The 16044-nt window shown below is 34.8% G+C and overlaps 1 protein-coding gene across 1 annotated transcript; it reads right to left on the reverse strand.

The window, feature by feature from the left end:
- Window positions 1-1367: 1367 nt before the first annotated feature.
- On the reverse strand, window positions 1368-15747 carry LOC109057569 (aminopeptidase N-like). Its single transcript, XM_042759536.1, has 19 exons — window positions 15065-15747; window positions 14270-14412; window positions 12487-12626; window positions 12205-12331; window positions 11944-12098; window positions 10927-11040; window positions 10698-10841; window positions 10547-10612; window positions 10386-10451; window positions 10107-10282; window positions 9819-10026; window positions 9434-9489; window positions 9192-9339; window positions 7872-7963; window positions 7065-7175; window positions 5769-5936; window positions 5076-5216; window positions 4913-4994; window positions 1368-1777 (listed from the first exon to the last, which is right to left on the reverse strand). The coding sequence occupies exons 1-19, from the start codon at window positions 15667-15669 to the stop codon at window positions 1625-1627; spliced, it is 2895 nt and encodes a 964-aa protein (XP_042615470.1). The 5' UTR covers window positions 15670-15747; the 3' UTR covers window positions 1368-1624.
- Window positions 15748-16044: the final 297 nt, after the last annotated feature.

The following is a 16044-nucleotide window of genomic DNA, read 5'->3' on the forward strand; positions in this document are numbered from 1 at the left end:
CATAAAGCAGATCCAGTAAAGCAGCATCCTAATGAGATACAGCTTTGATGGTCATTCCATCACGTTGTAATTCACACATTTAAGGAAACACCCCTGCAGAGTGAGCATTAATGTGGGAAGGAAAGTAAACTAACTCTCACAGCTGAGATCCTTTAATGCCCCTCAAACTGTAAACGAAGCTCTGTGGGGCTCTTGCTCTGAAATACAAGGTCTGATGCCTCTTTCAAGCTAAAAAGATAAACTGACTTGTTTCCTGATACCTTAAATTCTCTTCTATCTTATGGAACAATAAAGTTCACCCAAAAATGAAACCATTCAAGATGTAGATGAGTTTGTTTGTTCATCGGAACAGATTAAAAGCAATTTAGCATTACATTACTTGCTCACTAATGGATCCTGAATGGGTGCCGTCAGAATGAGAGTCCAAACAGCTGATCCACAAGTAATCAGCAAAAATCTAGTCCATAAATTAACAAATAAAATGAAAAGCTGGGTGTTTGTAAGAAGCAAATCCATAATTAAGGAATTTTAACTTTAAAGCATCACTTCTGACCAAAATACAAGTCCATAATAACACTTCCTCCATTCTGACGCCCCCTATTCACTGCAGAGGATCCACTGATGATCAAGTGATATAATGCTAAATTCCTATAAATCTCTTCCGATGAAGAAACAAGCTCATCTACAACTCGGATGGCCTCAATTTTCAGCAAATTTTACATTTTGGGTGAACTATTCCTTTAACTACCCATGGTGCCAGCGATAAAGCAACATGATGAGAATCTAATGATGCAACCTCCATCTCAAACTACACAACAATGTCAAAAATCTTGTTGTGACTGCATTAAAGATATTAATATCACCATTAGTGACGTGAGTGACAGCTGTTCTTTAATGTTCATTTCTATGTGGTAAAAGTCGTAAGATTCTTAAAGGTGACAAGTCTGCAGCTGCTTTCAGACACTATGATAATGAATCACTTCCTCATCCTCCCTCCTGCCATTTGTGCTGTCTTGTCTACTTCCTCTGTTGAGGTCCTATGACACAGAACAATTGACCACATTTATCTAGTTACAGAGACAAGAAGTCCTGTAATGTGCCCTTACATCATGGCCTTTGTTACTGAAGGTACATTTCACAATCTGGATGCCGTTAGTTCATCTTTCATAAGAAGTATGTGCAAAAGCAGTTTTTTTTTTCAAAAACAATTAAATTAAAAATGACACGCTTTTTGATTTGAGGTTGTCTTTCATAAAAAGAAAAATGTACTTTCAAAAGGCAATAAAACTATTTGTTCTATGAAGAATTGCCAATAAATCATTAATGAAGACACGATAATCATAAATGACATTACAATATAAAACTGATGATTATGAATATAAAATATATTTGATGTTTATTGCAAAATATGGAAATGCATACAAATATTTTTTTAAGCGAAGTAAGACTTACATCAGAATTACAAACAACTATATCATAAAATACTGCTAAATATTTAAGTGATCTAATTTGATAATCAAAGGCACAGAATAGCTGATAATTAAACTTGATAAGAAAATGTCTGTATTTTTTTTACTCGTGTAGGTATGAAAATATTCTACAGAAACATTTATAATGAGAGTGATTAGGTTGACTGTTCAGTCAGCCAGTTCATCACTTGCGCTTTGTTTTTAGATACCCATTTAATGTTGGCTTTTGTCTTTTCAATGGCCTGCTCTATTGCTTGCGTACCAAAACTAAAACTGCTTGCTGCGATGTCCTCTTTTAATCGCTGCAACTGTGATTTGTCAAAAAAACAGAGAGAAACAAAGGGATAAGTACACACATTTTCATATTTTCTATATATAAGTCATGTCTAGCACACATCTCAAGAATTTTTTTAAAAGATATATATATGTATATATATATAATATATATATATATATATATATATATATATATATATATATATATATATATATATATATATATATATATATATACTAGTGCTGTCAAATGATTAATCGCCTTTAATCACTTCCAAAATAATATATATGTATATATAAATAATATAGCATCACAACAGATCATTAATCTTAAGCTTAAATTTAAACTACAAAATATTACATACATACACACAAACTGTTTAAAAGTCTGAGGTCAGTTAGATTTTTTAGAAATTAATAATGTGAAATAATTTGAAATTGACGCGTTAATTTAGCAATAATATATATGAAATATTTTGCATTCAACTGATCAAAAGTGACAGTAAAAACAGTTACAAAAGATTTCTATTTCAAATAAATGCTGTTCTTTTGATCTTTCCATTCAACATAGAATCCTGGAAAAAAAAATGTCTTTTGGTTTCCAGAAAAATATTAAGCACCACAACTATTTTAAACATTGATAATAACAATAAATGTTGAGCTTTGCCATCAAAGGCAAAATTACATTTTAAAATATATTACAGTAGAAAATAATTGTTTTTATTTGCAATACTATTTCACAATATTACTATTTTTACTGTTTTATTATGGGTGTAGTATGAAACTTTACTGAAGAACATTATTTGGTGTAATGAAATTTGTTTATGCAGTTTAAGGTTAAAAAAACACATTAGTTTCCACATACTGTACATTATTGTTTCTCCTCTATGCCCCGCTTTTCTGAAACGCGTTGACTTTTACAAGGCTCATCATTCTGAAAAGCGAAGTGTGCTGTGATTGGCCAGCTATCCAGCGCGTTGTGATTGGCCGAATGCCTCAAGCGTGTGACGGAAATGTTACGCCTCTTAACATATTGTGAAGACTTGTCCAGCCGGAGCGACGAGACATAAACATAAAACCAATTATAAATGTGATATAAACATGGTTTCTAGTCATGTCTTCTTTTGGAAGGAAAAAACAAAGTGCAAACCTGATTCCAAAAAAGTTGGGACACTGTACAATTTGTGAGTAAAAAAGGAATGGAATAATTTCATAAACGTATATTTTATTCACAATAGAATATAGATAACATATCAAATGTTGAAAGTGAGACATTTTGAAATGTCATGCCAAATATTGGCTCATTTTGGATTTCATGAGAGCTACACAATCCAAAAAAGTTGGGACAGGTAGCAATAAGAGGCCGGAAAAGTTAAATGTACATATAAGAAACAGCTTGGCAACATGATTGGGTATAAAAAGAGCCTCTCAGAGTGGCAGTGTCTCTCAGAAGTCAAGATGGGCAGAGGATCACCAATTCCCCCAATGCTGCAGCGAAAAATAGTGGAGCCATATCAGAAAGGAGTTTCTCAGAGAAAAATTGCAAAGAGTTTGAAGTTATCATCATCTACAGTGCATGATATCATCCAAAGATTTAGAGAATCTGGAACAATCTCTGTGCGTAAGGGTCAAGGCCGGAAAACCATACTGGATGCCTGTGATCTTCCCGTGACGTGACGGCACTGCATCACATACAGGAATGCTACTGTAATGGAAATCACAACATGGGCTCAGGAATACTTCCAGAAAACATTGTCGGTGAACACAATCCACCGTGCCATTCGCTGTTGCCGGCTAAAACTCTATAGATCAAAAAAGAAGCCATATCTAAACATGATCCAGAAGCGCAGGCGTTTTCTCTGGGCCAAGGCTCATTTAAAATGGACTGTGGCAAAGTGGAAAACTGTTCTGTTTTCAGACAAATCAAAATTTGAAGTTCTTTTTGGAAAACTGGGACGCCATGTCATCCGGACTAAAGAGGACCAGGACAACCCAAGTTGTTATCAGCGCTCAGTTCAGAAGCCTGCATCTCTGATGGTATGGGGTTGCATGAGTGCGTGTGGCATGGGCAGCTTACACATCTGGAAAGGCACCATCAATGCTGAAAGGTATATCCAAGTTCTAGAACAACATATGCTCCCATCCAGACGTCGTCTCTTTCAGGGAAGACCTTGCATTTTCCAACATGACAATGCCAGACCACATACTGCATCAATTACAGCATCATGGCTGCGTAGAAGAAGGATCCGGGTACTGAAATGGCCAGCCTGCAGTCCTGATCTTTCACCCATAGAAAACATTTGGTGCATCATAAAGAGGAAGATGCGACAAAGAAGACCTAAGACAGTTGAGCAACTAGAAGCCTGTATTAGACAAGAATGGGACAACATTCCTATTCCTAAACTTGAGCAACTTGTCTCCTCAGTCCCCAGACGCTTGCAGACTGTTATAAAAAGAAGAGGGGATGCCACACAGTGGTAAACATGGCCTTGTCCCAATTTTTTTGAGATGTGTTGATGCCATGAAATTTAAAATCAACTTATTTTTCCCTTAAAATGATACATTTTCTCATTTTAAACATTTGATATGTCATCTATGTTGTATTCTGAATAAAATAATGACATTTGAAATTTCCACATCATTGCATTCTGTTTTTATTCACAATTTGTACAGTGTCCCAACTTTTTTGGAATCGGGTTTGTAGTTTCCCTTTCTCAACGAAACAGCGTCACACACCGCTGCCTTGAGTGAGCAAAGGCCAGAGGCCTAGATTGAGCCGCGGTATAGAGTGAGCCGCGGCCGGCTTGAGTGAGCAGAGGCGGTCGGCTTGAGGCAGATTCTATGAAGTACACGAAGGCGTGTTAGAACGAGCCGTTTCAGGGGGGTGTAGACGAGTGTTTACTTTTATAAAGAATATCTCTTTGGATTTGAGACTTTAGCCTTTGCAACTTTACAGATCTTCTTTATTGACCAAGAGCTTGTAACACTCCAAAGAGAAAGGAAAATTTGAAATCGCCTCATATGACCCCTTTAATAAAATAAACAGTTTTTTGGTGAGGCTTTCAAATATATTTGAAAAATTATATTGACCATAGACAGTTAAACAGTAGTGTTATTATATTTGTTTTGCATTTGCAAATAAAACTTTTTATTCAAATGGCTCAAACCTGTTTCAGTTCAAATTCTGTAGAAAACTTTTTTGTGATGCCTTGGATCAGTCTTCCAAAAAAGAAGGATCCATCATCATAGCTATGGAGATCACATGATAAAACGTATCAGTAGAGATTATAAATACACAATGAGAAAGAAAGAAGGAAAAATAGTGCTTACTCTTTAGTTATTTGTTCCCACTTGGCTCTGACAAAGTCCCAAACTAACGGCTGCCCTATGACATTGCCTGAAATATACACAATGGCGAAGGCAGCGTCCTGCTTCCTGACCTGTTTTGGATCTATTGTGAATTCCAGGTACCTTCAGAAAACAGAAGGCAATTAAATGAGAATACATTACATGCAAAAGACTAGAGTTAAACCATTAAAATAAATACATTAAAATAAACAGACTTCCATCATATAGCATATACGTTATACACAACCATTCACAAGTTTGGGTCAATAAGACTTTTTTGAAATTAGTCTCTTACGCTCATCAAAGCTACATTTCTTTGATCATAAAATACAGTGAAAACATTAATATTGTGAAAGATTATTACAATATAAAAGAACTGTTTTCTGTTTGAATATATTTTAAAACGTAATTTGTTCTTGAGATGCAAAGCTGAATTTCCAGCATCTTTACTCCAGTTGTGAGAAATTCTCATATGCTGATTTGATTATTATTATTATCAATGTTGAAAACATTTGTGCTGCTTAGTACTTTTGTAGGCACTTATATTTTTTTTCAGGACACATTTATTTGAAATAGAATCTCTTTACTGTCACTTTTGATCAATTTAATGCATCTTTACTGAATAAAAGCATTACTTTTTTGGTAGTTTATGTTCTAAGATGCAGTAGGACTCACCTGTTTAACAGCCAGGGCTCTTTAGTGCATGAAAGACCATATAACAGCTTCCCTGCCTCTGCAGCAATGGTACTTTTCTTGAACATCTGCCATCCGAAATCCCACTCCTCAACACCACCAGCGGCAATGGCATTACAGTACACAGTGTTCTTCAGATTTGGGGGAATTCTTGAGTGGAAAAAAAAAAACAAAACGAAATGAATAGAACTGAACTGAATCTCTGAACTGAATCAAACCAGAAAGATCTGAAGTGAACTGACTTGAATTAAACTGAACAATATCTGAATGAACAGAACTAGAAAGAACTGAGATGATTTTAACTGAATTCTGAATTGAACTGAATTAAACTGAACTAAAACTAAAATCTGTGATATCAATAGACTTAGAAAGAGTTTAACTGGAACTGAATTGAATTAAACTTCCATAAAAAGAACTAGATTTAAAAAGAACTAGTGAAAATAAGGAAAAGTAAAAATAAGTGTAGTTAAAATAAGTGAAATTATCTGGCTTGAGCTGAATTCTGACTTAAACTGAATAAAATGTATTAACTGAACTAAACTAAAATCAATGGGATGGATGGATTGAACTGAATTCAGAGTGGAACTGAACTGAACTCCAATTAACAGATGAAGAACAAGAAAAAAGTGAACTGAAATGACTTGAAATGAATGCTGACTTGAATTAAAAGAAAATTGACTGAATTCAACTAAAATCAAGAGCTATACTGGCTTGAACCGAATCCTGAGGGAAAATTAAACTGAACTCCAATTCACCCAAAAATTAAAATTATCCCATGACTTTCTCACCTTCAAGCTATACTAGGTGTATATTACTTTAATTTTTCAGACGAAAAATGTGTGTGTGTGGGGGGGGGGGGGTTAATAAAGGTCTTCTGAAGCGAAGCAATGCATTTGTGTAAGAAGAATATCCATATTTAAAACTTTATAAACTGTAATCTCTAATCTCTTCAACATCTCGACCACCATTCACATTCATTTTTGGGTGATCTATCCTTTTGATTGAACTTAGCTCCCATAAACAATTTGAAAGGAATTCAAAAGAAGTGAACAGAACTGACTTAAACTGAATACTGATTTGAACTGCATTGAAAGAAACCGATTAGCTGAACTAAACTAAAATTAATGGTATGAATAGACCTGGAAAGAGATGAACTGAATTCAGAGTGGAACTGGATCACTGAACTAAATTCAAGTGAATTAGAAGAATAAGAAAGAGCTGATCTGAACTGGTATGAATTGAATTCAGATTTCAGGCTAAGAGAAGTGGTTTTCATACGGGTTACTGTCAGGGTTCTTCATCCACTGTCTGTACCACATTCTAGTGAGCTCTGAACATCCTTTCACTCCAGTTCTGCAGGCCATTGAGATTGCATTTATTTGGTTGCTTCTACAAACAGAAGTCACACAAACCAGACAATATTTCAGTTAAATTTCCCTTACATCCCATTTATCACAGTGAACATCCCTTATATTACTTATTTTTATGCAAAAACAGAAGTGATTTCAATGTGTTTTAATATGTTACGTAACTTCTCTGTTAAATGGAGCTTTTAAAGGGTTCACATCATGCTTTTTTCCACCAGTAATAATTTAGTCTTTTATGACCATATTTCACCCGGTCCACGAAACTTAGAATTAAACAAGTCGTTTTTGCGGTTGTGCCTATATGGCTTCTATGTAAACATCCTCTTTGCATGTACCTGTGGTTTGCACAAGCTCTGACAGATTTTCCCACACTTGATTCATATTTTCCACATTTGTCTTGTGTTTGTGAATAGTATATATTTCCTTCAGTGTGGAAATGTTGATACGTATATGTGGGTGGTCATTTCTTCTTGTGGTCTGTCTGATGTCAGTACAGAATGAGCACTGAGGATAACGTTTTCATAGTACTTTAACTCTTTTATTTCCGAAAAATCAAGGACCATTTGATTTCTCATGATGTGACCCCTTTAAAATTCTTCACAATAGCTTCATGTTTGTGGTTATAGAATTAAAGTTATAACTGATTGTGGTGGCTCATTGTGGTGTCACTAAAGTAATATTTAGAAAAAACCTGTGAACAAAGTAATCATGTATTTACTGGTCCATGTATCTTGGGGGTTTCTGAGTCCAGTTTGATGTGATATTTTGGAAGTGGTCAAAAAGAGGTTGCACGTTTCTCCGCAGGTAAGTCTGCAATGTTGTAAAGAAATGTATGTGTTATAACTGTATATATGTAAATTGTATAATGTATAAAATTTATATATATATATATATAAATTACTATTTTTAATGTTTCTGAAAGAAGTCTCTTCTGCTCATCAAGCCTGCATTTATTTGATCAAAAATACAGAAAAAAACAGTAATATTGTGAAATATTATTACAACTTAAAATAATAGTTTTCTATTTGAATATACTTAAAAAAAATAATTTATTCCTGTGATGCAAAGCTGAATTTTCAGCATCATTACTCCAGCCTTCAGTGTCACATGTAACATCCAGTCTATCACATGATCATTTAGAAATCATTCTAATATTCTGATTTATTATGAGTGTTGGAAACAGTTCTGCTGTCTAATATTTTTGATGAATAAAAGGTTAAAAAGAACTGCATTTATTCAAAAAAAAAAAATAAAAATCTAATAATATATATTCTAATAATATATTTTCTTTACTATCACTTTTTATCAATTTAACACATCACTGCTGAATAAAAGTATTGATTTTATTTAAAAAAAAGAGAAAAAAAAATTACTGACCCCAAATTACTGACCAGTAGTGTATATTGTTATTACAAAATATTTATATTTTAAAAACATAGCTTCTTCTTTTTTTTTTTTTTTTTTTTTTTTTTACTTTTTATTCATCAAAGTATCCTAAAAAAGTATCACATGTTCTGAAAAAATATTAAGCAGCAGAACTGTTTCCAACTTTCATAATGAATCATCATATTAGAATGATTTCTAAATGATCATGTGATAATGATCCTAAAAATTCAGCTTTGCATCACAGAAATAAATGATAATTTAAAGTATAATAAATTTAAAAACAATTATTTTAAATTGTAATAATATATCACAATATTAAATTTTTTGATCAAATAAATGCAGGCTTGATGAGCAGAAGAAACTTCTTTCAAAAACATTAAAAATATTAATGTTTCCAAACTTTTGGTCTGTACTGTATATATATATATATATATATATATATATATATATATATATATATATATATATATATATATATATATATATACACACACATATATCTGTGTGTGTGTGTGTGTGTGTGTGTGTGTGTGTGTGTGTGTGTGTGTGTGCGTGCGTGTGTGTGTGTGTGTGTGTGTGTGTGTGTGTGTGTGTGTGTGTGTGTGTGTGTGTTACAGATATTTTACTTTTTGTAATAAGTAAACAAAGATACCTGCAAAGGTCCATAGACTTCTGTTCGGTCAAACATGAGGAAAAAGTACTGTAAATTTCTTATTGCAGATTCCCACGGTATGTACTCCTTCTCCTTTAACAGATACTTGGTTGTTCTCAGAGCCAATGTTATGTTGATTATCTGTGCCCTATGAATAATCATATTTAGATTCTCAATAATGTTATTATTTACAGCCAGTTCATTTTATCCATTGATGAAATATTTTTGCAGCAAGAGCTTACCTCGCCAAATTAAACGCATCATCTATGATCTGGCCCCTATTAAGAACTGGAATAACCTATGTGAAAAGAGGGTAATAACAAATGTTATATTATGTTATTATTTATTATATATATATCAAATTACTAGAAAATATAATTTATAATTATATATTTGAACAATTCAGAACAATACAATTATACAGCATACAGTTCCGAACAAAAAAATAATGCAACAATATATATTATAAAGATTGTAATATTTAATACTAAATACTATAAACCTATAATTTTGCTAAATGGATCATTTTTATTGTTACTTTAAACTGATTATTATTTGGATTTTATTCAGGTATGCTGCTTTGATGCTCAATGTTTTAAATGAAATGAAAGATAACGAGAGTCTTACTTTATGATCTGTAGTCAGTTGTGTGAGGAGACGTTCCCAGTTCTGGGGATCATAATTAACCCTGTAGTATCCCATGACATTCAGGTTGGCCAATAACCAGTCAGTACCAGTCTTCATGGGCTCATATAAAGCTGTTTTAGTAAGCAGCCAGTGCTGGCCCATGTTACTGCCACTCTTCATCCATGTGATTGGCACAAACCATTCATAACTGCAATCAATTTTGAACATACACACTGTATACTTTAAAAGGACAAGACTCTGTTGGCACATTTGTCAGTGTAAACATACTTGTAATCAGATGGCTTTTCCACTACTGCTTCTGGGTGTATCAGGAAGTGCTGCTGAGAGATATTTCCTGTTCGAGTGTCAATAGTCACAACAGGGTAACCCATCTGAAGAATCCAGCGATTCATGATTTCCTTGATTGAGGCTGGGAGCTGGATTCTTGAATCTGCGTCTGCAACCTAAAAAATATTTATGATGAAATCTAATGAAAACTGTGGTTGTAAAAACAAACGCACTTCCTCTAATATTTATGGATTCCATTGCATAATTTTTGCAACTTACTTCCTGCAGTTTTTTCCAAAGATCTGTGTACACAGTGTTGCTGTATGCATACTCGTGCAAATAGTTCTGTGGAAATCACACACGGTTGTTAGTCTGTGAAAAAGCCAGTTACATGAATCATAATATCTCAAACTTTAAAACCCCAAACCCTTCAGACATACATGAAGTCCTTTGGCAAAGACAGACTCTGTCAGAAACTCAGACAGCATTCTCAGTACTGCAGCCCCCTGAAACGACAGCATTAAATAAACACTGCTATATGTCACTGTTTAATAGTGTTATTTCAAGCTGTCTTTGGCACATGATGGAAACCTTGCTATATGTGATGGTATCAAATAGCTGACTGATTTGATCGGGTGTGATGACTTCATCCTCTCGGGAAGAAAGGGGGTGGGAGGAAACAAGAGCGTCAACGGCAAACGCCCTCTGAACCTGTTGCAGCACCATCAGATCTTTCTTCAAGAGAGAAAAGACAGTTCATTTTGTGTACCTTGACAGGAGGCAGGTGGCAAAATATATTGAATATATATATATTACTTACAATATTCCAGGTGGGTTCAGCATAATCAGCTCCAAGATATGAAACATAACTTGCAAAACCTTCATTGAGCCACAGGTCATTCCACCATCTCATGGTCACGAGGTTTCCAAACCACTAATCAATAAATTAACTCATATAAATTAATTCAATTATTTAATTTAGTCAAAGGGATACTCCACCCCAAAATAAAAATTTTGTCATTAATCATTTCCCCCATGTCGTTCCAAACCTGTAAAAGCTTCGTTCGTCTTCGGAACACAATTTAAGATATTTTGGATGAAAACCGGGAGGCCTGTGACTGTCCCATTGACTGCCAAGTAAATAACAGTGTCAAGGTCCATAAAAGGTATGAAAGTCGTCGTCAGAATATTCCATCTGCCATTAGACGTGCAATCTGGGTTATATGAATGAACGGGAATACTTTTTGTAAGCGAAGAAAACAAAAATAACAACTTTATTCAACGATTCCTTTGTCAACGGTCTCCTCTGTGTCTCCATATCACTGTATGCTACGTATGCTCTTCTGTATCATCCACGCAACAAGAATGCACTGTTTTCTTTCAAATCAAAGCTAAATACATGTAGAAACAGCGCATCCTTGTGGCGCGGCTGATACAGAAGAGCATACACAGCATACAGTGATATGGACAGACACAGAGGAGACTGTTGACAAAGGAATTGTTGTTATTTTTGTTTTCTTCGCTTACAAAAAGTCTTCCCGTGACCGTCGCTTCATATAACTCAGATTGTATGTCTGATGGCAGATGGAGTATTCTGACGAGGACTTTCATACCTTTTATGGACCTTGACACTGTTATTTACTTGGTAGTCTATGGGACAGTCACAGGCCTCCCGGTTTTCATCCAAAATATCTTAAATTTTGTTCCGAAGACGAACGAAGCTTTTACGGGTTTGGAATGACATGGGGGTTAATGACAAAATTTTCATTTTGGGGTCGAGAATCCCTTTAAATAGCACGATTTTTTAGAAAAAAACACACACACATGCTCCCCATACCATGTGTGCAAGTTCATGTGCGATTACAGTGACCACCCATTCTTTATCTCCATTAGAGGACTCTTTAGGATCGTAGAAAAGCGACTGCTCTCTGTATGTGACCAGACCCCAGTTTTCCATGGCTCCAGCAGCGAAATCAGGCAGTGCGACTTGGTCTATGGATAGGAAAGTATTAGTCTGACTGCTTTTTTCCCCAACTCGCCCAGTGTTAATGGATTCTGACACAAAGTTTGGAATGAGCTTGCATGTTTAAACTCTCACCTGATTTGGATAGGGGGTATGTGGTGTTGTAATAGTTTTCGAAATACTTCAAAATAGGGAATGTCACATTAAGGGCATAATCTCCCTGTCCACTTTCAATGGCTTCTTTACGTCCCCATATTCTGATCTAAAAAATTGGATAAAAAAATAAATAAATACAAATTGATTATGTAATAGAAATCAGTACATTTTATACCCATTTTTAATTTGATATTTGCATTTCAAATACATATATAAGAGGAAAGAAGGAAGCAAGAGAGAGAGTTGGTCTTGATTGTCTACCAAAACATTGGTCTTTTCTGAAGATTGTATTTTGGTAAATTCACTGATGACAAAGGCCAACAGATATGTCGACATTTTTTCAGTTGGCTTAAATCTGGTCTGTAAAAGCTTTTTATCCTCTATGGTGATACTTTCAGTGCCTAAGGGAAAATCAGAACATGAGTGACGAATTAAAATGTGTCCACAGGTAAATCCATACATACATTTTTTTAATGCGAAACTTTTATTTTGAAAGACATGTGGAATATGTTGACACTTTTGTCAGATCTAACAAGAAAATCGTTGATCTGATTGAGTATCTGCAGTCAGATGAGATTAGATGTTGTCAGGCTTGAGGTCAGTGTCATTATTCTATCATTATTTTCGTAACTTGTTATGAAATAAAACATCTCCCACCTCAAGAAACTATCAACTGTCAGACGTTATGTGTTCATAGCAAGTTCTCTTTAATTGCACGCACAAATACATCACTTCGCTAAAGCACAAAAGAAACTACGAGCATGCTACGTGTGAAATAAAAGTAAAGTAACAATAAATCACATAACTGGTACTTTTTGTGTTAGGTGGGAAGGATTTGTATGATATTCATTCTATTCAGGAGCAGTTTCCATGTTTCATTAACAGTTCATGTTTTTATTATTCACCATGACAACTGTTGTTTCCATAACCCAAAAATGTCATGTTATTTTCACTTTGTGCTATTTTGTACATGTTTTAATGACTGTGTTGGCTCATACCAACCTAATTGTATTAACAAAAACTAGTTTGGGATGTGTTTTGGGACTGGTCTTACCTTATAGGCTGTTTATTAATCATTATTAGTCATATTCTTACAATCTATGTGTATGTTAAGTAAAGGGGGATGGTGCTTGTATGTGTGCTTAAACAATTTTTTTGTGAAATGTTTTTTTTTTTTTGTATAATATGTTTTTAAAAAAGATATATATATAATTTATGTATATGGCATAATGTATATGACATATATATGACATAACTTATGTAATTCAATCCTGTTGGTAAAGCTGAATTTTCAGCAGCCATGCATTATTCTAGTCTTCAGTGTCACATGATCATTCAGAAATCATGATTTGATATCTCATTTGCTGCTCAAGTAACATTTCTTCTTATGATCAGTGTTGAAAACTGGAAACCATGATGGGTTCTTTGTTGAATAAAAAAGTTCAAAAGAACAGCATAGAGAATTTTTTGTAGAATTATAAATGTCTTTACTGTCACTTTTGATCAATTAAATGCAATCTTATAAAAGTAAAATAATAAGAATGCTAAAAAAATAATCCTACTGACCCCAGGCTTTTGAATAGTATATGGAAAAAAAATAAAGATATTGAAAATAATTGTTTGTATTGTTAAATGTAAATATTGGTGTGAAAATATGGCCTCAGTAAGTGATTAAAGAGCAAGTTATAAGCCACCAAACAATCAAGGTTACCATCATACAACTTTGGAAAAATCTTATATCGAGCTTCAAAAGATTTGTGAGCTCAGAACCTCAGATTGCTAGTGTGTCTTACTGTTAAGCCCATAATGTAGATGTAGTTGTTTTTAACACTGTTTATATATGTGTGTGTGTGTGTGTGTGTGTGTGTGTGTGTGTGTGTGTGTGTGTATGTGTGTGTGTGTGTGTGTGTGTGTGGTGTGTGTGTGTGTGTGTGTGTGTGTGTGTGTGTGTGTGTGTGTGTGTGTGTGTGTGTATGTGTGTTTGTTTCAAATAAAAAACACTAAATGTATATATGCCCTCATGGCCTCAACAGTTTGCACTCACCCAGCTCCATGCCATTAGCAAGGGCCACAGTTTCAGGAGGGTGTTGGAGAGTCAAATGGAAGACGGCCTTCATTGATGGCTCATCAAAGCAGGGGAAAGCGTTCCGGGCGGCAGTGGCCTGCATTTGTGTTGTGGCAACAACTCTGCCAGAATGAAAGTTATCTCAGTTAGACGTGCCATAGTGAACACACACATACCGTGAACACACACCCGAAGTAGTGAGCAGCCATCCCGGGGGTTCAGTGTGGTCTCACCGTAATAAGGAGTTGAAGAGGGTGCTCTATCTATCTATCTATCTATCTATCTATCTATCTATCTATCTATCTATCTATCTATCTATCTATCTATCATCTATCTATCTATCTATCCTTTTTTTTTGTATGACCTGATATTAAATATTGAGATAAAACATTTGTACACCACAGTAAAATTTAAATAAACTTTTTTTTTTTTTTTTTTTTTTTTTTTTTTAATAAACCTAAAAGATGATTCAAATTTATGTAAAAAAAAACAAAAAAACATACTGTTTAAGAACTAGTTACAGGATCTAAAGTACCTATGCATAAGTATACAATAAATAAGCAAAGTTATTTGCGTACATAAATTGTTTGTCAACTACCCACTTAAATAATACTTAATTAATTATACACGGTTTCATTATATATTATTTTATATTCATACAATTTATCAAGTTTGTATTATGGTTACTCATTTAATTAATTAGTATTATAAGAATTTACTTTTCAACCCTTTCTTAGCAAAGTAATGTCTGCAGTAATAAAAGTTACGTCTTACTTTTTCACACCATTTTCTGTGTACTGGCTTCTGTAAAATCCTGCTAGATCATCTGACAGCTCTCCATGGAATTCCATGTAGAGCCAGTAAGATTTTCCAACTTCCAATTTTTCATTCAGAAGAATCACCATGAACTGTGTTTGTGTTTGAAACCAGGTTTTCAGAATGGCCGGAGCGCTTGTCCCTCCCAAACCCGTCAGCTTGGCATGGTGGTTCTCCGAGGTCAAGGTGTAATTCAGCTTATTGGAATGAATAATGATCAGGTTGGTTTCCTTGATGCACGTCAGTGCAACTCCAGATGTCCCAGTGAAAATGTACATTCCCTGCTCGTCCGGCACCAACCGAGGCCAAAGCGTCACGTTATAGTATTCAGGAAGAAGGGTGTCAGGCAGTCGGTACTTGTCCCAGGGCTCATTCGATGGAGCTGGGGTGGTGTGGGGTGCTGCAGTCGTCACCATACCGGTCTCATTTATGGCAGTTACCTGGTTTTTCCGTTTCTCTTTAGTATAGACCACTGACAAAGAAAAAATTGTGAGCATGGCCACAATGCCCAAACCACATAGCACGAACCCTAAAGGCCTACTGATATAAAAGCCTTTCCCCATGACCGCAGAGTTGAAATGAAGTCTCAGGAGTTAATGATGGGGCCAGGACAGGATCAAGTCTGTGCACACAGTCATGAAGTGTGTGTGATTAAATAGTGGCGACTGTGATGAATCATGCTGTGGTTCTATTCATGCCACTTCTGCGGAAATCAGTTACTCAAGCTCTACATGTTTGCATAGTTCTCATTTTCAAATCAACGAAACACTGGTAAATATGTCTTTATACTTTCCATTTGGCTTGAATTTTGCATGTGACTTTTTGTTTGCCAAGTTAAACTGGGTCACAGGGCTTATTGGTGATCATTTCAGGGTAATTACATTACTCTTGTGTCTTGAAATCGCTTTATGCCCATTCCAAGTTAATATTTCAAATGT

This window comes from Cyprinus carpio, chromosome A7, assembly GCF_018340385.1.
Source record: "Cyprinus carpio isolate SPL01 chromosome A7, ASM1834038v1, whole genome shotgun sequence".
Classification (NCBI taxonomy): domain Eukaryota; kingdom Metazoa; phylum Chordata; class Actinopteri; order Cypriniformes; family Cyprinidae; genus Cyprinus; species Cyprinus carpio.